General features: G+C 39.4%; 1 protein-coding gene across 6 annotated transcripts in view; it reads right to left on the reverse strand.

Moving 5' to 3' along the window:
- mctp1a (multiple C2 domains, transmembrane 1a) overlaps positions 1-20,901 on the reverse strand; it is a 144,864-nt gene that overhangs the window by 65,896 nt on the left and 58,067 nt on the right. For 4 of the 6 annotated variants that reach the window (XM_053228826.1, XM_053228828.1, XM_026931250.3 and 1 more), the window contains exons 2-6: positions 20,053-20,170; positions 4,966-5,108; positions 4,432-4,511; positions 2,536-2,647; positions 174-212 (exon numbers count right to left, since the gene is read on the reverse strand). In XM_053228826.1, coding sequence (XP_053084801.1) covers positions 174-212; positions 2,536-2,647; positions 4,432-4,511; positions 4,966-5,108; positions 20,053-20,170 — 492 coding nt within the window. The remainder of the gene's footprint in view (positions 1-173; positions 213-2,535; positions 2,648-4,431; positions 4,512-4,965; positions 5,109-20,052; positions 20,171-20,901) is intronic. The other 2 variants (XM_053228827.1, XM_053228829.1) reach the window with 1 other exon arrangement.

Here is a 20,901-nt window from a genome sequence, read left to right on the forward strand (position 1 = left end):
ATTCTGCTGTATATTGCAAGCTGTAGAAAATAAAGATTGCACATGGAAATAAAAGTGACTAGGATTAACTGGCGGATGAGGAAGGCGCAGACACCTCATTCAGTCTGAGGCAGAGCACTGAAGAGCTTAGGGAGGGAAGGACATCAGTACAGGTTGTGTCATGCTGTTATTACCTTACTGGATCTTTTCCAGCTCCTTCTCAAAAGCATGGTCTGTAAATGAGACAAAGCAGTTACATCCGCAGTGCGATGAGCTTGATAGAGCTAAGAATGTGAGATTAGTTAAGCTTTTAGGGAGTATATTGAAATGAGGAATCTCTGTATTAAGAGCATTATGACATCTTGTAATAGAAATAATGTTAAGGGCTTCCAGTTTATTAGGTACTAGGGTGTCAAATCCCTCAAAAATACCATCTAACTACATTTAATTGAGAGATTTAGTATTCAAATGCATTCCAATATTAACTTCCTATCATTTTATGCTGCCACAGACAGAACAGGCACATATTTGTATCTCATAAATCAGAAAAAAAAGTGTTTTTTTTTTTTTAATTTTATTGAACAAAAAATAAATAAGCACCCATCTTAATTTTATTATAAACTTTATTGTTTCAGATTTTGTTAATTATCTACACACAGTGATATTTTCAATCCTTGACATTTAGTCAGATTTTACATTTCTAAGGCAACACAGTACATAAACATAAACATCTGCTAAATTGTCTGTTTTTATTTACCTTCCTTTAGTTTTTTAGTGGTTGTAGCTTTTTCGAGATAAATTGACGTGGTACATTCAGAGGTGAGAATCTGCATACCACAGTGTAATTCAAATATGTTGTCTTACTGCGACGTGTTTGTTTGCTTGTAACTAATAACCTTAACAACCTTAATTAATAATCTTTACAACCAAGGCAAGCAGAAAACCAGCTTCAGATACAGAACCACACGGACTACAATAGCAGAAGACCACATCAGGTTACAGTCTTAACAGCCAAGAACTGTAGATTGGAAATAAATCACTTGGTCTTTTGCCAAGCTTCAGCTGTCCAGTTTGGGTGAGCCTGTGCCCACTGTAGCCTCAGATTCCTATTCTTGGCTGGCAGAAGTGGAAACGATGTGGTCTTTTTCTGTTGTTGCCCATCCGGCCTCAAGGTTTGCTGCGTTGTGCATTCGGAGATGCTTTTCTGCTCACCATGGCTATAAAGAGTGGTTATTTGAGCATTGTGAACATCCCAGGAGATTAGCAGGTTTTGATGTTTGATGCCAGCATTAACTGAAGCTCTTGACCTGTATCTGCATGATTTTATGCATTGCGCTGGTGCCACATGATTGGCTGATTAGATAATTGCGTGAATGAGCAGGTGTTCCTATTCAAGTGGCCAGTGAGTGTTTAATGTACTGGAATGTACATTATCTGAATTTCTGCAGTACCTAATAACCTGGAAACTGGAAAAATCTGAATGTCTCATAAAGTGTAATGTTTATTCATAATTAATCAAGGTATCACAGAGATGTCATAAGCTCTTTTGCAAAGCCCTGGATTAAAGTATGATATCCTGGTAATTGATGATTGGAGGAGGAGCAGCCAGGGGAAGCTGGGAACAGCAGCCGCTACACACGCTACCATACACACCCAGTCACACCAACACTGGCCATCCCCAGCTCAATTCATACACATATCATAAAACCCCATCTCTAATTCCTCCTAATGCCAAGCTTATGAATCCCCAATGCAATCAGCCATAGAATTTAGAGCGTTATAAAGACAATTAGACAAAGCAGCATATATTTCTCCTGTGAGCTTGCTCCATCTCTATTACACATGTAGGGGTGGAAGAATTGGGCATACAAAATCAGATATAAATCTCTACACAAAACTCTAGGTAAGTCCAGAGACAGACCTAAATGCAATTAGGACGGACCAGCCAGCGCTGAACACATTTCTCTCCTCAAGAGAGGAAGTGCTTCCAGCCAAAGTCTAGCACTTTATTATGAGTGCATTTTCTTCCTGGGCAATATATTTCTTGGCTTGAGATGTAATATGGATTATTTTCAAGTTCCATTTTACTTCAGGTAGTCCACTAAGCCTATTTGTCATGTCCTTCAAATACGATGACTAATCATGCACTAAGAAGAGCCGGTGAAAAGCGAGTGAGAAATAAAAGAAGTTCAGCTACAATGACTGCAGCTTAGTTTTTATGTACATTTCTACAGGAGGTCATGATGAAAATCAAATCATTCCAATGCAGAGGCAACAAAAGACTAAAGACCTAAGTGTCACATCAAGCTTTGGATATTGACACACATCCACATATTAGTCAGAGGACAACTTCAAAGCCTGCTAAAAGATTAGCCCCTTAATAATGTTATATATTCACACAAATGTCCAAAACGTCCAAACTAAGAGCTCCAGATGAAATGTAAAGCTAAAACCTCACAATCTCATAAAAGACACATGTCTAGAAGGTGTAGCCATCATGGAAAGGAGAAAAAAAAAGAAATAAACCAGGGTATGAAGATACAGGAGAACACTCACAGCTTCCCTAAAGTCTCCTTCTTTAGGAGTGAGAGTGACCGCCAGTTCCAGAGAGCCCAGGTCATGGTCAGGATAGTGGGGATCCTTCAGGTCAAGGGTCACATCCAGGGTCCTAAAGGAGGACCAACAAAATAACAGTCAGACATGGCCACACAGCATGTACACACACTGGCCCTTATTCAGTAAAGTTGTGTAAAAATAAGCACAGATTTGAGTGCAAGGAATGACATACAAATTAAGCTGGGTCTGAATCATGAAGCAGCAATAAATCAGCTTTAGCTGTGAGGAAAAAAGCTCCTGCCCACAAATACCTTATTTAGGTTATACAGCACACCCTAATTTACCCTCAGACATGTAATGCATGTTTCATGTAATTTAGATGTATTAGATATAAGAGGGCAGGTAGTGTTGCCACATACACAGATTGATTACCGTGTGAAGTTTCGCATGCTCTCCACATGTCTGCGGTGATTTCCTCTGGGTTCTCAGATTTCCCCCACCTCCCAAAAACATGCCAGTAAATGGACTGGCTTCTCTAAACCGCCCCTAGGTGTGAATGTGTGTGTGCATGCCGCCCTACAATAGACTGCCAACCCATCCAGGGTGTATTCCTGTATCACGCCCAGTAATCCCGGGATAGCCTCCGGATCTACCATAATCCTGTCCAGAATAAAGTTACTGAAGATGAATGACTGGATGAATGACTGAATGAATTAGTGAATGAATGAATGAACATCCTAATTTATGCAGGTGTTGAGGCAGTGAGCCAGTAATAGGAAAGTATTAACCTGTACTTCAATTAAGGTCTGAGGAAAGAAGTAAATGGAGAGAGGAAAAATATATTTCGGTAAAGTTGAGCGATTAGAGGTGCTTGTGTTCAAGTTTGCTGCAAATGAATTTGGAGTTTTGTTTTGGAGTTGTTTTTTTTTTTATCCTAAAAATAGTAAAGGAGGTAAAATAAAATAAAATAAAATAAAATAAAATAAAATAAAATAAAATAAAATAAAATAAAAATAGTTTCACTGGAGGAAAAGATGGTCCAATAAGTTTGTCTTTTGCAATATCTTACTGAAATGATATTCACGTAGTGTATTTATTATGGAAATGCGATTTGTTCTTTATAAATCAGTTTAAGGTCAAAATCGGGTAGAAAACAGAATCCAACCATTTTCCAACTTCAGATTTATCTGGAGTCAGAGTTATTTCAATTTTATTCATTACTATAAACAAGCAAAGTTTCCATCCTGAACAAATCCTTATTTCATATAAATAAACCACTGAAAGAATTTAAACACTGAAAAGGAGACTACCAAAAGCATCTTTGAATATCCTGCCTGTCCAAGCCACTTCTAGTTCAAAGCTTCACACTGCCTCTTGTACATAGATGTGCATATTTACTCAGCTGAAGGACTAATTAGCTGATAAAGGTCCACATCTGTTTCTCTGATTCGCATTAATAAATTACACATTGACACTAAACCACATTACCTATATTTTATTTTGAGGTTTCTACATGCACAATAGTGATTATCATTATAATTTGTTATTTATTTTTATGACATACCTCTCTACTTATTATGTGTGATATATGGTGATATTATGTGTGATTGGTGATATTGGCTTTGATTGTTTAACTGTAAATCAAGTATTTATTCAGGTTGTTGAAATATTACGCTCACATTTACATGACCAGATGTGAATTTGATTAAACAGACACATCGAAAAAGAAATTAAGAAAGTAAGGAAACTGTTGATGGAATCCGAGTTCTCCCGATAGTTGTACTATCATAGAGAAACACTAGAGGGCAGGCTTTTTTTTTTCTAGTCAAATGTGTTAATGTGAAAACAGCAGTGTAAGAGTGTTAGCTATGGACTGTCACAAGACTGGTAAAGGACCTATGTTGCTCCAGGGACTCCAGGTAAAGATATGCAGAGCCCATGAAGTCATCCTGCAGGCCAAAGTCATAGTCAAAGACCTGCAGTAGAGAGACAGAGAAAGAGAGACAGTGTGAGACAGAGACATTGCTTGAACACAGGAAATATGAGTTTATTACTGAGAATATTACTGCCACAGATATGATCTGTAGAGATTACACTAAAAAAAATATTCATTTAAGAAAACACCAGTGAACCCTTGATGGGATTTATTAATGTTTGGTCTCTATTATTTTGGCCAAATGATTTGCATGCACTGAAACGTGACTGCTGTGAATCATCAAACCACTGAGAAAAAGGCCTGACAATTACAAAGACCTGATAACAGCTCTTCAGAATTCGTGTAACAAAAGCAAAGTATCACAGAAGCACCCAAGTGTCATACTGTAAACAGATAAAACCATGAAAACGAAGCTGTAAAGACCCACTTCCTCCAGCACATCATATCAATGACTCACTTCTGTTCAGAGAGAGCCTCTCTGACTCGTAGCGTACCTTAACATAGAGTGGTTCTCTTATATTATCCACCAGCAGGGTCACTTTCTCATCCCATACCGGGTTCAGGTTCTTGTGAATGGTCTTGCTGCGGAAAACCTCTTTCCCTGCGATCTTAAACTTCACATAAGGGTCACTCGTGCCTAAAAAAAAAACACAAAAACACACCAGAAGAGTGAATTTCACTGTAATTTACAACACCAAATTTAAATATGCTTCTAATGGAACACATGAAATAATAACAGTCACATTCCACAATATTGTAAATTGTGTGTGTGTGTGTGTGTGTGTGTGTAATGTGAAATTACAACGTATAAAAATTAAGTGAAAAACAATCAGAAACACACATACACACACACCACATATATACATAATATTTCTCTGCCTTTAACTCAGACATGTAATTGGACTGACATTGCTATTTGTTTTATAGCTGGATCCCATTTCATTAATTTTGGAGGGACGTCCTGTTCTTGGTGATGTCACTGTGGCACTCCATTTTCTCTATTTGTTGATGATGGCCATTACTGTGTTCTATGGTACATCTAATGTTTTGGAAATTCTTTTATACTCCTCTCCTGATCAATACCTTTCAACAGTGGAACCCTGTACAGGCTTTGTAAGCTCTTTGGGGAACCATGGCTTCAGCAGTCAGATGAAACCGAGAAGAAAATCCTACAGAAACAGCTGGAGTTAATCAGAATAATTTCACTGATGACAGCTGTATGATAATTACTTTTGAACATGAGATTGAATGTGATTGGTTCATTCTGAACACAGCCACATCTCCAATTATAAAAGGGTGTGCACACTTATGCAACCAGGTTATTGTAAATTTTTTATTTTGCTTATTTTTCCCTAAAATGTTTCTGATTGTTTTTTTCCCTAAATTGTTCTGATTGTTCATGCTGAGGGTGGAAAAAGTTCTTTCATGATTTATCTTGGTTTCATTTTTTTTACATCACGAAAACCTGCCATTTGAACAGGGGCATGTAGACTTTTTATATCCACTGTACATACTGTAGTTTCTTTTTGTACAAGCAATTTGTTCTGCGATAATACTGGCTTCTGGATTCTCTCCACTCCACTGAGCTACTTCCTATCTAACAAGGTTGTATACAGTATAGGGATCTTGGGACATTCCTCCATGCAGAACATTTTAGGCTGCTCTATATTCTTAGGTTTGTGCATATGGACTTCCGTCTTCATCTGAGACCATGGGTTTTTAAATCCACTGACTGAACCAAAACATTGATTTTATGTTCCCACATCCTTTTCTGTGTGGTTTTTATGCACATCCGGGCTTATCATCTTGCTAAAAAGTCCATCTATGGCCAAGATATTACATCCTGGCAGGAGCAGCCAGTTTTTTTTTTTGGGGGGGGGTCTACTATATCCTAATACATAGCAGAAGTCATGATGTCATGATGCCGTCCTTATATTTGGCCATGCAGGATTGTGTGCATGACTAAAAAGTTAGATTTCGGTCTCAGCTAACTATATCACATGACTCCAGCTGTAGTTTCATAGATGCTTGGTGAAATTCAGTCTCTGCAGTTTGTGCGCTGCTCACAGGAAGGGCTTGAGTTTGAAAGGATTTCCTATGAATTAAATATTATTATTATTAGTTCTTTAGAGTTCTTGTAGTTTACTTTTTGTTAGAGGAAATATACCTCTCCCACTGTCATAACCAACAGCAATATTTCAGATTGGCCACTAGATGACACTTCTGCACCATAGAAGCCTTTAAGCCTGTAGTAAATCTGCATCAGTTATCTTGTCAGCATCTCAGCTGCAGAGTTTCCACTTTGTCCCTATCAGCCCACCTAATCCATGTAGAACCATTTGGCTCTCGGTAGATTTATCAGATTCATCAAGGTTTTATCATGAGCCTAGAAACCATACTGGCATATTCAGATCGCACCAGATCACCAAAAAGATTGCGATAAAAATAAGTGTTTCAAGGCGTTTGAGGAAACATCCAACAATCCTTTTACCCCTTATTAAAAATGCACGATTTTAAACAAATGCCATTATGTGCAGATAAACAATGTACCATTAGTTCAGATTGCTCCAAATCCTCAGTGCAGCTCCATAATGAGCAGGTATGTCCCATCCTTTAGATTAAGATCTCAGAGGTAAATACTAAAGATGCCAGAGGTTACACATCGACAAATTTTAGTACTGGCAAAGTCAAAGCAGTGTTTTTCGAACAAGGTAATCAGCTTCAAATTCAGGTCTAGATTCAGCTGACGTTCCACAAGCACTACAACAACCTGAGGCTCTATACAGTGATGTGCAGACAGAAGTAAAGGCCACCGAGTAAGCCATAAATGAGTCTGTGTGTGTGTTTGCAAGTATTGCAGGTAAATGCTAATCAACATTGACAGGGAATTCCTGTTTAACACCGTGTCATGCTCCCCCGGCTCTTATCATAACTCAGTGTGCTCGAGCACTTCTTCACACCCACTGAGATGTTCATCTGCTTTATCACATCAGTACCATGGTGCACTGCTACATCAGTACCATGCTGCACTGCTATAATCATTAGCACACCTCTCAGGTTTAAAGAGGCAGGAGTCTCATGTGTATCTGCACAAGTGTGCTGCTTTTACAGCAAAGGTGATCCTGTTTGTTACAGATACACACCATTGTAACTTGTACAAAACCTTCTATATTTACAATTTACCCAATATCCATAAAGTATACTGCAGTGTCCTCCTTGTGTCCAAAACTGTTATTTTAAATGTAGGTGGGAATTAGCCAAGACTAAATTAGGGAGAAAAGGGGCGGGAAATAAAAAAAAAAAAACATATTTCAGTTCAGGAAAGTCTGTAGTTTTCAAAATTATACACAGTAGAAAACTGTGTGAAGTGTTTTCCCAGGCACCACACATAATAGTCCTTCCAACTCATGAATCACCTGAACCTTCAGTAGCTAATGGATTTATCAGAGCACTGGTGTGTATTTGTGTCCTCTAAATCACGCTCAGTGGGAGGAAAAAAGCATTTGCTTCAACCCACCATTCAATAAGTTTTAAAGGAACCCAACCCTTCCTTGTTGCATTTCCTGGTGACTGCCTGACCACAGTTTACATTCTCATCGATCAGCTTAATACCAAACTGTGGCCTCATAGTTGATTTACTTCCTCTACTCGTGATCTTGTGCCTTGCCATGGGCTTTTCCTGCGGATAGCTGTAAAGTATATTGAGAAATTATATGTATCACATCCCTGTGCCTGTAACACATGTAGCCGAGCAAACGGTACAAAACATAGGCAATTTGTTGTATTTACACGTAGTAAGCTTCACATTTAATATTCTGTATATGAGTCACTGGTGTGATAAGAGAACAGCTGTATGCTGTCACAGTAAGAGATCTAATTTAAGAAATTTCAGAGAATGAAGACAAGCAATTCCAGTACGAGCTCCTTTACGTGCATAATAATTAGTATATATCAGTCTACAAAAGATCCTACTGTGATTTGAACTTGCCAGTGAACAATACCGGTTTTTTCTCTAATTTCAAACCAAATCTGTTTACCAAAGAACAAATGTAAATGTGTGGGATGTTCCCAGCCATTCAGAGCACAGTGTAGGAAGCATAACAGCAGGCATAATGATGGCAACTTCATAAAACAACTACCAGGTGTCTCAGCAAGACTCATCACCTAATCTATTCATACAGCTTCATCCACACATCCCCTCAGCCACCCAACAGTACATCTAACCACACCCCTTGAGTGCTGAGCACTTACTGAGTCCCATTCCAGCTTCATGTGTAACAAACCACAGTAGTGCTCATCACAGGAGGATCCATGTTCGACACAAATGAATACAAATTGTACAAATGGGGGAATTAATATTTATTTGGAAATACACTTTTATCCAAAGCAACTTAAAATTGAGCTGAGCAGGTGAGGCTAAGAAAACCCCCTTAACTGTCTAAAGTAAATAATTTATGGGGAATTAATCTGAGTGAGAAGATTGGACTAAAAAAAAACACATGGAGAGGTTCAACATCTGTTTCTGCATACCAAATTATACCAGACAATCAGGTTAAATATGCCACTTCAGGTCATTTATACATGTATACACCTTTCCCCAATTGCAAAATAGGTAGTTGAGCTTGCTAACATGACACAAAAATGATCACAGGAGAATGTCATTTTTATTTGCAGAAATCACACTTAGATTGAGTGAGGTCTTGGAGTGCTCATTCCACAGATGGCAACTTTATCGATTTTTGTCAGATGAGTAAAATCTTCAGCTTAATTCTTCAGCCAATATTTCAGCCAAATAATATCTAAAAAACAACTTTTACTAACTTGCTAAAAACTGCTAGCTACTACCCCGCTGTCACTGTAGCTGATAGTAGTAGCTAACGTTAGACTACATACATTATTTAGACACCCAAAAATTTATGTGCAGCTCTCTCTTCCATGTTCCACCGAGGCCATAGGGCATCCCTTTTCTTATTTTGGCCTTCAAAAGGGTGTTCATAAGGTGCTCTATGCAACCTTACTGTGCTCTTTGGAGAAACCGGCATCGAAGTGAACTCAGCAGCGGTCCCTCACCCATAACCCTTTTAGATTAGGCAATGACCAATTACAGCAGAAGCAATTCATGTAAAACAAACCCCGTAAAATACTTTATAAAATACTACTTAAACCACGTGTGATGAATTACTGAATTACCAAGTCTATATGCTACCTGAATCCTATTTTATATGGAGCTACAGATCATTTGCAGACAGGAATGTCTTTTTGCCTTGGCACATGTGAATCTGTCATTGTGTAATTACATCTTGTGTAATTTCTTTTTGAAAGAAGGGATTCATACAAAGGCACAGTGGTACAATTGGTAGTGTTGCCACCTCACAGCTCCAGAGTCCCCAGTTTAATCCTGAGCTCGGGGTTAACTATGTGTTCTCACTTGGTTTGGGTGGGTTTCGTCCCACTTCCCACAAACATGCCGGTAAGTGGATTGGTGACTCCAAATTGCTCCAAGGTGTGAATGAGTGTCAATCCCTCAATCACTCTGCCTTGATCAATGAACAATGTCACCAAAGTATGGGCCTGTACAAGGTTCAGAGGTCTCATGGTGCCATTCGGCACATAATTTTACCTAACATAAATTAACCTGAATGCATATTGGTATTGAACAATGTCTTCTACACAACATGTTCAAGTGTAGGCATACTTCTGTGCTGTTTTCTACTGTCCAATTCAGTGGTTGATTTTTTTTACTTTGTTAAAGTGGTGGAAATTCACACCCCGCCTTTATAAAAGCTGCATTTCTTACTGAGGTTTTAATAGTTATTAGCCTGTTTTACTGGTTGCTTGAATTAAATGGGTTTAATCCTAACCTCTATAACTCAAAACTAGAGGGCTATAAATCCCTAACCTGTTCAATTAGTGGAAAAAGCTCTAATAAAAGCTCTAATATCTGAATTGTTCATAAAATAAATGTGGGCTCAGAGGGTTCTTGGGTTTTTTTTAAAGGGTTACCTGTCTGCAAATGTTTGAGGATGCACAATCCTGGCTGCACATTCTTTGTGGAGCCACCAAGTCATTCAATGTATTATTGAATCTCTGGAGGTCCTGGGATTTAAACTCACAATCTCTTGCTCAGAACATGAAGCATCATGCCACCACTCGGACAGAGAGATCGAAATTGCCTAATGACCTGCCATCATTACTGTAGAGCAGTCGATGCCAGGCACAGAGACGTGACACATATCACTTCTAAATATACTTGACAGTTACCAACAGGAAACGCCCATGGTAAGGCAGTAGCACAAGATTACAGTTACAGAAAGTAAATGAACTGTGAGGCCACAGCTTTGACATTATGCTGATCAATGAGAGTGTAAACTGTGAGGCAGGCAATCACCAGGAAATCAGTTCAGGGAAAGTTCTCTGAATGATGGTGTGAAGCACAACACTAAACAAAGCTATTGAAAATACAGTCAATGCATAGTAGGGTGGACTGTTCATCACAGTGGTACTATTTCTTCTCTTCCTCCCTGAATGAAGAACACATGAATGGTCGGTCACAGAACTGCGCATTTTATGGGTCTATATAACCCGCAGAGTGGCATCGTCCATCCTGCAGGCTGTACAGCATGAAATTAAAGTTCACTCACTTGGGTACAGGAATTAACTTCCTATACAGAGGCTATAAATCTCAAGTTTTACTGTGCTCCATGCCAGCTCTGACCTTGTCAAGTCAAGTCAACTCAAGTCAAGTGGCTTTATTGTCAATTCAACCATATACAGCTATTTAGTACACAGTGAAACGAAACAACGTTCCTCCAGGACCAAGGTGCTAAATTCAATTCAATTTTATTTGTATAGCGCTTTTAACAATGGACATTGTCACAAAGCAGCTTTACAGAAATAAATGGATTCACAAAAAATATATTGTAAATATGTGAATTTATCCCTGTGAATTTATCCTTAATGAGCAAGCCAGAGGCGACGGTGGCAAGGAAAAACTCCCTGAGATGATATGAGGAAGGAACATTGAGAGGAACCAGGCTCAAAAGGGAACCCATCCTCATCTGGGTGCAACGGATAGTGCAATTATAAATAAATCCCTTCTATTATTGTGTACTATATGGACAAATAGTGCAATTGTGCAACCAATAAATTCAGTTTTTGCAAGAAGTCCGGTTGGTTAAAATCTATCCACTGTCCACTGATGGAGTCCTGAGTACGAAGGTGCTTGTGGCAACCGCAGCCCCAAAGCCACTACAGCAATGGCAGACCCAAGCCATTACAGTACAGCTCCCCATATGTGATCCCCAAGCCATCTCCACAGCCCCCAGGTGGCACCATCCCCAGCAAACCAAATGGTTCTTCAGGCAGTCCGTATGGGGCCACCCCCAGCAGCAGTGAGCGAACTCAACCGATGAGAACTCAAACCAGAAGTAGGGCATCAGGATGGATCAGGCAGCGAGAAGGAGCAGAAGGGGCATCAGGATGGATCAGGCAGCGAGGAGGAGAAGAAGGGGCATCAGGATGGATCAGGCAGCGAGGAGGAAAAGAAGGGGCATCAGGATGGATCAGGCAGCGAGGAGGAGAAGAAGGGGCATCAGGATGGATCAGGCAGCGAGGAGGAGAAGAAGGGGCATCAGGATGGATCAGGCAGCGAGGAGGAGCAGAAGGGGTCAGGATCACTGGCATCTCAGAAGTAGCATGTGAGATGTGCGACATAAAACAATACAAAGAACTACAGAAGACATTACATATATTTACATAAAGTGCACAGTGCAAACATGTGCAGACGGCACAAGACAGTACAGTATCAGAACAAGACAATGGGCGCGGTGAGTTACAGTACAGCACCGACTAGTACACGGTACTAAATAAAAAAGTGACTCTTATGACAGTAGTGCAAAAGATTGACAAAATAAGTTGCTGAATGTAAACATAGCAGCCAGGTGGAGAGATATAATATATATTTGTATATAATGAATATTTATAGCAGCAGAAATTGAATGCAGATGTATGCAAATATTGCAAAGAGGATGGACCTTGGATACTTAAGCAATCATGAGCAGTATAAGGGTAATTTAGTTACGAACACAGAACATAGATGTTCAGCTCCCTCTTCCCGAATACTGATAAAATTAGCAAAAGCAAGCACAGACAGTGATACTGTTTTACTTTTCCTTTATCTATTTATTCAGCAAGTAGTTAGGGTTCTGGTGGATTTGGAATCTATCCCATTAACACTGTGCCCAGGGCAGAAATACACCCTGGACTGCATGCCTGCCCATTCTTGCCCATCACAGAGCAACATACACACTCATTCACACCTGGAGCAATTTAAAGCCTACCACTAAGTATTTGGGAGGTGGAAGGAAACTAGAGGATCTGAACAAAATGCATGCAGACACAGGGAGAACATGCAAAAAACTCAACAGACAGTGAACAAAGCTCAAGATTGAGCATCACTACCTGCTCAGCATGGCATGGTGGCACAGAGGGTAACGTTGTGCCGCCTCACAGCTCCAGGATCTCCCAAGTTCGATGGTGCACTTGAGTTACTGTCTGTGCAGAGTTTTACATTTCTCTTTGTGTCCGCATGGGTTTCCTCCGAGTTCTCCGTTTTCCTCCCACCACCCAAGAACATGCCAATTGGCGGACTCGCTACACTAAATTGGCCCTAGGTGTGAATGTGTGCGTGCATAAACTGGCATCCTATCCAAGGTGTATTCCTGCCTCACACCCAGTGTTCCCGGGATAGGCTTCGGATTCCACACAACCCTGACCAGGAAAAAGCACTTACTGAAGATGAATGAATGAGTGATGACACCTGCTGTGCTACAGCACCACCCTTTTTTATTCAAACTTTAGAAAAGCTACCAAATCACATCTTATTGACTGAATATTAGCGATTAATTGGTGTATACAGTATATTTATAAATGCTCCACATTAACGTCATAACTAACATAAAAGAGGAACCTATCAATGCAGAAATAAATCAGTTGATTTTCCTACAGGCTTATTTACTCATTTACTCTGAGAGCCAAGTGCCACTCCATTACACATTATTTTGCATACATACACATTTGACATTTTGAATAACATGGCAGCAGAAGCTTGCAGAGTTGTTTCAGTTAATGGAAGGACGTTAAGTATCTGCCAATACTGAAAATACTATATCCCATATAGATTAATATGACTTCATAACAACATGATGCCTGATACAATGCTACATAACAGAAATCGATCAAGTCATAAACCTCTGGCTGTTCCTATCGCCAGCGATGTCACTCAAGGATAAACCAGGCAACTGTGACAATGGCATTATGCGGTTTTATTCAGTGTGACAGTCAAAAAAAGAAAACGTACAGCTCTAGCTTTTCATTTTTCTCTGAACAGCTGCAGCGAAGAAAAGAAAGAAAAAAAAGAAAAGAAGAAATGTGAAAAGAAAAGAAAGGAAATGTGTAGGATGAAGGATTGCTGTAGGATTCTGAACCTGACTAAATCTAATTGAAAATATTCACACACTGATGCACAGAGAATACACTGTGCCACCTCTGACACCAGCAGCTCAGAACAGTGCGTGTGTGTGTGTTTTTGTTGCTGTGTGTGTTGTGTTTTGTCTCTCAAAGAGCAAGTGATAAAGTTACCGTCCAGTAAAAATATTTTTCCCAGCCTTCTCACCTCATAACAGATATATTTAAAATTTAACTAGCAAGCCACTTGTTGTACTACTGTATGCCAATTGTGTCTTTTATTCTAAAATTTTTCTGGCCTAGAGACTGCAGTGGTCAAATAAAACAGCAATGTATCATTTGAATATTTTTTCAGCTCATTTTGCCAAGTTCGGAATTGCAAACAGGTCACATTTTTCATTGTCATTTTGTTAGTCGTAATAATATTCATAATGGCTCACCACTAATAATATCCAGCACAGCCACAGTGAGGCAGTGTGTTACTGCTTAATTTAGTGAGAGAGGAATCTATCTATCATTACAATCTGACGTTAATTCTCACTCTATAATGAGTCCAAAGCATGTTTGTCTTTAGTACTGGCTCAAGTATAGTCAGTCTAATCTACTAAAAGAGATTTCAATTCAGGAGTATAAATTAATTCTTGATGTATCTCATTTCTATACATGGCTTGTGTTTTTTTTTACTGTGTTAACACCTTTTATTTCTAAAGTATAAAGTAAAATGGTGTACCTTGGCTCCAGCAAGTGCAACGCTGAGCAAAAGCCCAGCTTTTCAACAACGGTGGAGGGCTGCAAATCTTTTGTGATGAAATTTTGCAAATGACACGATAATCCGCTTTACCCTTTCTGAATTATATCAAAGCTTTGGCACTGAGGGCTCTCTATTCAGTAGGAACAGCAGAAGATAGCAGTTTTTACTTTTTTACTTTTACTCTGGATGGAAACGTGTTGTGATTTTGCATGCTCACTGTATTCCCAAAATACTTTATCTTATATGACAGAGCTTGTACACGGCATGCCAATTGTCCAGTTCTTTTTGTCCTTTTAATTCATAAAATGCAGACATGCCTACAAAGTCACTTTCAAAGCAGAGGGCGCAGGTCTGAGTTTGTCCATTTCTGACTTTTTAGAAATATATTTAATGTTTAAAATTATAACTGGCTTCATGTTGTATTTGAACGGCATTCTTGAAAAAAAAAAATCAGATTGTGGAGCTCTGTGCATCAGAGAGAATCAAGATTCATCATGTTTTTGTTTTTTTCCCACCTCACCACTACACTATACACACTGTCAGTTTTAAAGATGAATCCAATCAACTGCTAATGGGCCACACCCTATTAGCAAAGTAGTTAAAGGAGGAAAGTCCAGCTAATGGCTACTGAATAATGAATTTAAAGGCTAGAAAATATCCTGATTTTACAGTGAAGGGTTGAGTAATTCACCAGTTTATTATATAAGAAGTAAGTGAGTCTGTCTTTAAGACTGTTTCATAATTCAAGAAAACAGTCTTAATTATATGCACTATAACTGGACTAAAATAAAACAAGGACACTGGGGCCGAAACCAAATGAAGTATTTGATACTTGACAAAAATCATCCAAGGCTTAAAAGGAGTGATCTACATTATTTTATTATAATAGCTGTAATGATGGCCAGGACCTTCGTAGCAATTTTTCAGGACATATTGATTTTTCAGGAATTTGAAGTGGTTCTCTTTCCTCAAGCTTTCAGAGGTTCACCAGCAAAGCTTTGAAAAATCAATATAAAGTAGAGAAATCCAAGTTACATTTAGAGGGGTTGAATATTTCCAGCCCAGTAATGCACCCTATAAGAGGTTTGATTCTGAGATGTAATGAAATCTTCATGCTACCTGGCAAAATAGGCACAGAACCACTTCATGTGAATGAAAAAATGGAATATCTAATGGAATGAATGATATTGTGGTGGCTATTAATTGTACAAGTATTGGTACCCTTAACTGGGAAAATTGCCAGTTTCTCCAATATGATAGTTTGTGTGACATGAACAAGAGAGTGCACTCAAATGTACAATTGTCCACAAACACAGAAGATCCTGAGCCATGTTGTCATGATTGCATCACAGTACACTGAACTCATTACCATGTTCATGGAGCCATTTTGAGATGACTTGTGACTTGAGATGACTCACTTTGTTACCATAGCCATTATAAGATGTGACCATAAACAAATAACATTCCATTCCATTCCAAATAACACACAATTATGCCACCACCATCAGTCTGAACTGTTGACAGGGTGGGTTGATGGATTCATGCTGTTGATGCCAAATTCTGACCGTACCATCTGCATGTCATGGAAATCAAGACTCATCAAACCAGGTGACATCTTCAACTGTCCAGTTTGGATGAGCCTGTGCCCACTGTGGCCTCAGATTCCTGTTCTTGGCTGACAGGAGTGGAACATGATGTGACCTCCTGCTGTTGTAGCCCATCCACCAAAATGTTTGACATGATGTGCGTTCTGAGATGCTTTTCTGCTCACCACAGTTGCAAAGAGTGCTTATTTAAACGCCTTCCTTTTAGCTCAAACCAGTCTGGGCATTCTCCTCTGACTTCTCTCATCAATAAGACATTTCTGCCAGAATTACCACTCGCTAGATGTTTTGTCTATTTTTCGCACCATTCTGTGTAAACTCTTGGGACTTGTGTGTGAAAATCCCACGAGATCAGCAGTTTCTGAAATATTAAAACCAGCCCGTCTGGCACCAACAACCATATCACAGTCACAGTCACTGAGACCACATTTTTTCCCATTCTGATGTTTAATGTGAACAGTAAATTATACTCTTGACCTGTATCTGAATGCTTTTATTCATTACGCTGCCACATGATATGCTGCCACATGATCAGAACGAAAACAATGGACAGAATAGAGTCTTTTAGGGGTATGCAGACTATAAAATGCAAGAACTTTACTTCTGATTGAGATACTTGCAAAAGAGAAACATTTCATTCCCTTCTGCCTTCGCACTCCCCCCTACATCCCTGAAATAGAAAATGAAAATGAAGACAGATACTTCTACCTGAAGTCCCTGAAATGCTCTGTTCTAGCTCTGTTGAACCTGCAGATGAAGCTGTTACACCTTCTGATTAATCTCAGGATACAAACACATTCAGGTCACAGCAAATAAACAATATTCCACTTGGGAAGCTGATTTATCCTGCATGACTGATTCTAAGGATAATTATAAGATTTACAGAAAGATCATGCAAGCTATTGGTGCAAAAAAAAGATGCAACAGACAGATCCTGAGATGAGTGAAAGCCTATCCTCAAACATTCATAATTAAACCAACCCCAAAAATCATGGCAGGCCATGAGAGCTATAAAAAAGTTACTGAATAATGCATACCGAGTCATAATTAAGTTACAATTTTAAACTCCCTCAGGGTACAGGCAGATTACTCATGTTAGAAGGAAATGTCGAACTTTGTGCACTACTTCATCTCTATCAGAGCAGATATATTTATCTGTGACCCTCTCAGGGCTAACTAATGTCCCCTAGCTTAGTCAACCATGAAAGTCTGTGTCCAATAGATTTTCTCAGGGAAAGGGTTTCCTCTTTCTACTGAGATAGAAACAAGTGACTCCTCAGTCTGAGAACTTTAGATGAACCACACAAGAATTGAGTAGAAGAGTGATGAGAGACCAAATTAGCAATTAATGACAACACGCATTAATTTTGTTGTGCTAAATTGTCTCCGTGTGACTCATACACACACATACATACACTCACTCATTCAAGAACTTGTCTTCACATCAGCTCAGGCTGTTTCCTCCCTGCCAGCAGAGCCCCCCTCCATGAAATACTAAACACTTACACACCACCTCCTGTCTGGACAGTACATAATGATAACTCACACAAACACACACATAGAGCAAAGTCTTGCCTCAATCACTGTGCCTAAATTCTGAGCCTTTTACCTTACCTTACCTTTACTTTGACCCTTTCCATGTGTTCTCATTTATTCTTTTGGATTTGCCTTTTGACCTGACTTTTGCTTGGCCTCTGACTGTGATTTTAGACTGTGGCCTACGTTACTGCTTTAATAAACATCCTGCACATGGAGCTTCAAACTTTTCCCAAGACTCGCGTTACAACTGTGTTATAACGTGTTATTGTAACATCCTGCCTGTACTCGGCCCTGCCAGACCTCCAGAGGGCGCCCTCACACGGATTTTGAACATCTTTGTTTGTTTGTCAATTCAATCCTGTTCCGTCACTACTTAAAAGCACATGGACATGCTAACACTTTGCAAAGTCTTACAGTTTGCCTAGTCTTTCTAGTGAGTTCTGAGCCTTGTTTTTCGGATAGCTACTCTGTTTTTGACCTTGTGCCCTGCCTCGTTTTGCCTTTGCCTTGCCCCTGTGTTTTGATTTTGCATCTGCTTTTTGGTATTTTTGACCTTGGCCTGTTCTCTCTTTGTTGATTTTCAGATTTTGTATTTTGGATAGACATTTGTTCATTATGGATTTCCTGGTATTGACCCTGCCTGTTCTCACCCTGCTGTTCTGTTTAATAAACCTTGTGCACGTGGATAATAATGATCTATCCCTGAGTCCTCCATTACACTTATATTAGATTGATAGATTTTTGGATTGAAATAGTTTTTAGATTTTCATATAACCTTTATATTATAGGTAATGCTCCCTCCCCGCTCTTTTCTATCCTTCTGTCCACACACCAGTGTTGTTGTGGACAAATGGAAAAGCTGGGTTTTATCAGGCCTCATAAATAACCAGCAACAAAAAGCAGCAGAAAGAACAAGAGAACCTGGACCTGGCTGCTATAAGCTTCACTGCAGTTAACTGTCCTCAAATGGCAATTTTAATTTGAAATCCAGTGGCTTTTGGGTGTTATTTTATTCTCCTAAATTTGATGGGCTGCAACATTCTCATCCCACCTTCACACCTATGAGAAATCAACACTTGTCTTCACCTAACAGCTATATACAGGACATGACAAAAATGAGAGACAGTTTGCCTTTTCATCAGCTCCATTGCAATCTTGAAGCTACTGAGGTTGGCAGCATCAGCCGTGTTCTGTCAGAAAATGAGCCTTCACACACGAGCAACCAGAGATGACTCATACTCACATCGGGAGAGACTCAGCTGGGCTGCTGCTAAGCTTGAGGGACAAAGGGACTAGGAGAGCAGGAGATGTTGAGGACCTTTCATTCATATTCTCCCTATCTGACCTGCCAGATAATGGGGGTGGCAGTTGTAGTCCAAGACGTAATTCTTAGATTTAATCTATATAAAATACACAGCGCTCTAGGAAGACCAGAAATTATTAATTACCAGAGTGAATAAATAATGGATGACCAGTTAAAAAAGTTTATGTTGGGAAAATATTTCCATTAGCAATACAAAGCAAAAACTGACAAATGAGTGAAAAGTCATTATATTCCCTTAAGCCATCTTAACTGTATAAGTATCAGACATGTATCATTTTTCTCATTAACAGTTTCCCAGGCTTCTTCCAGAAACATTTTGCCCTTAGGTTAGCTTGCAATGTGTAGCGTATTGGTACAGGTATGAGGAGTGATGATCACTTCTCCTCTCATTAAGTGCAGTGTCAGTGTACATATGACCGAGTGTTTGGACAGGTCTGTTCTAGCATCCCTTCAGCTCCTAATGAGCCCATTACTAGTCCAGGCAAAAGTGTCTCCCTTGGCTCCGACACATATGCTTCCTGAAATGCACACCGCTTTCTCTGTGACTCAAGAGCTACTCAGATAATGGACCAGAAATGCAAAAGCCATCCATCAGTCCTGTGCCAGATGTCTACAAAGATACAAACAAACCAAGCAATGTGAGCTTTAGAGGAACTGACCGCCAATGGGTATTTGATTTAATTAGATTCGTATTGATCTTGGGAGTGTGGTGCTTCATCTCTTAAATGTTAAACAGTGCCAACCACCACTGGCATCTTGTTGCGACAGTCAGGCCAAAAAACAGCATCCAATTTGGGACCTAAATACCAGATGAAAGTATCCACTGAGCGGATACTGCATTTAAAGGCAACCTTCTTCTTCCCAGAGAAAAAAGAGCCATGAGATAGCCATGTCCTACCTCCTCTGTCCCTAATGGCAAGATTGATGCCCTTCTTCAGCACGATGTCCAGCTGGTACATCCCGGGGCTGATGAGGGCAGGCGGATCTGCATTACTCGGCCCTACGGTGTTGATGCCCTGTGGGTAGAGGGAGAGGTAGAGAGTATGTCAGTGACCTGGAAGCTCAAACTGTAACTGCAACCACAATGTGTACAGCTCAGAAGAAGAAAAAAAAATACATTTTATCAGAAAGCCATTTAACCCTAACTCTCATTTTTGAAACTTGACAATAAACTGTCATGACAAAGCCAGATATAGAACTGTGAAAAAAAACATTACATTTAAGAGAAAAAATGTCCAACTTCATGAGTACTTATCTGTTAAATTGACACAAGCACTGATTTGATGTTCAACAGGAACTACCAACAAGTACTGTGTAGTTTTTATGCATAAAGCCACAGCTGGACTCATAGTGTAATCCTGGCATTTTCCTAGCACTTTTCCTAAGAGCTCCATCCCTCATTGACCAGAGAGACAATAATGGTCTCAAGTAAAGCCCTTAATCCTTAACTTAATAGCTCAGAGTGGATTCTGATTAACTTGTAAGCAACTTTGGATAAAACCAAATGATTAGGCAGTTTTTGCCCATGTCTCACTCTTTCTTCTTCTATGGTAGTTTTATACCTAAGAATGGCTGCTGTAATCATAACGACTTTCCTGTGCTCATCCCAGGACCCATCCTTTCAACACACTTAGTACTGTTTGACTTTAAAGTAAACTGCTGTAGATGAGTAATTGTTAATAATAATTACATAATAATAATAATAATTAATAAGTCTGGTTCCTCTCAAGGTTTCCTCAAGGTTTTC

This window comes from Pangasianodon hypophthalmus, chromosome 24 (assembly GCF_027358585.1).
Source record: "Pangasianodon hypophthalmus isolate fPanHyp1 chromosome 24, fPanHyp1.pri, whole genome shotgun sequence".
NCBI classification, from domain to species: domain Eukaryota; kingdom Metazoa; phylum Chordata; class Actinopteri; order Siluriformes; family Pangasiidae; genus Pangasianodon; species Pangasianodon hypophthalmus.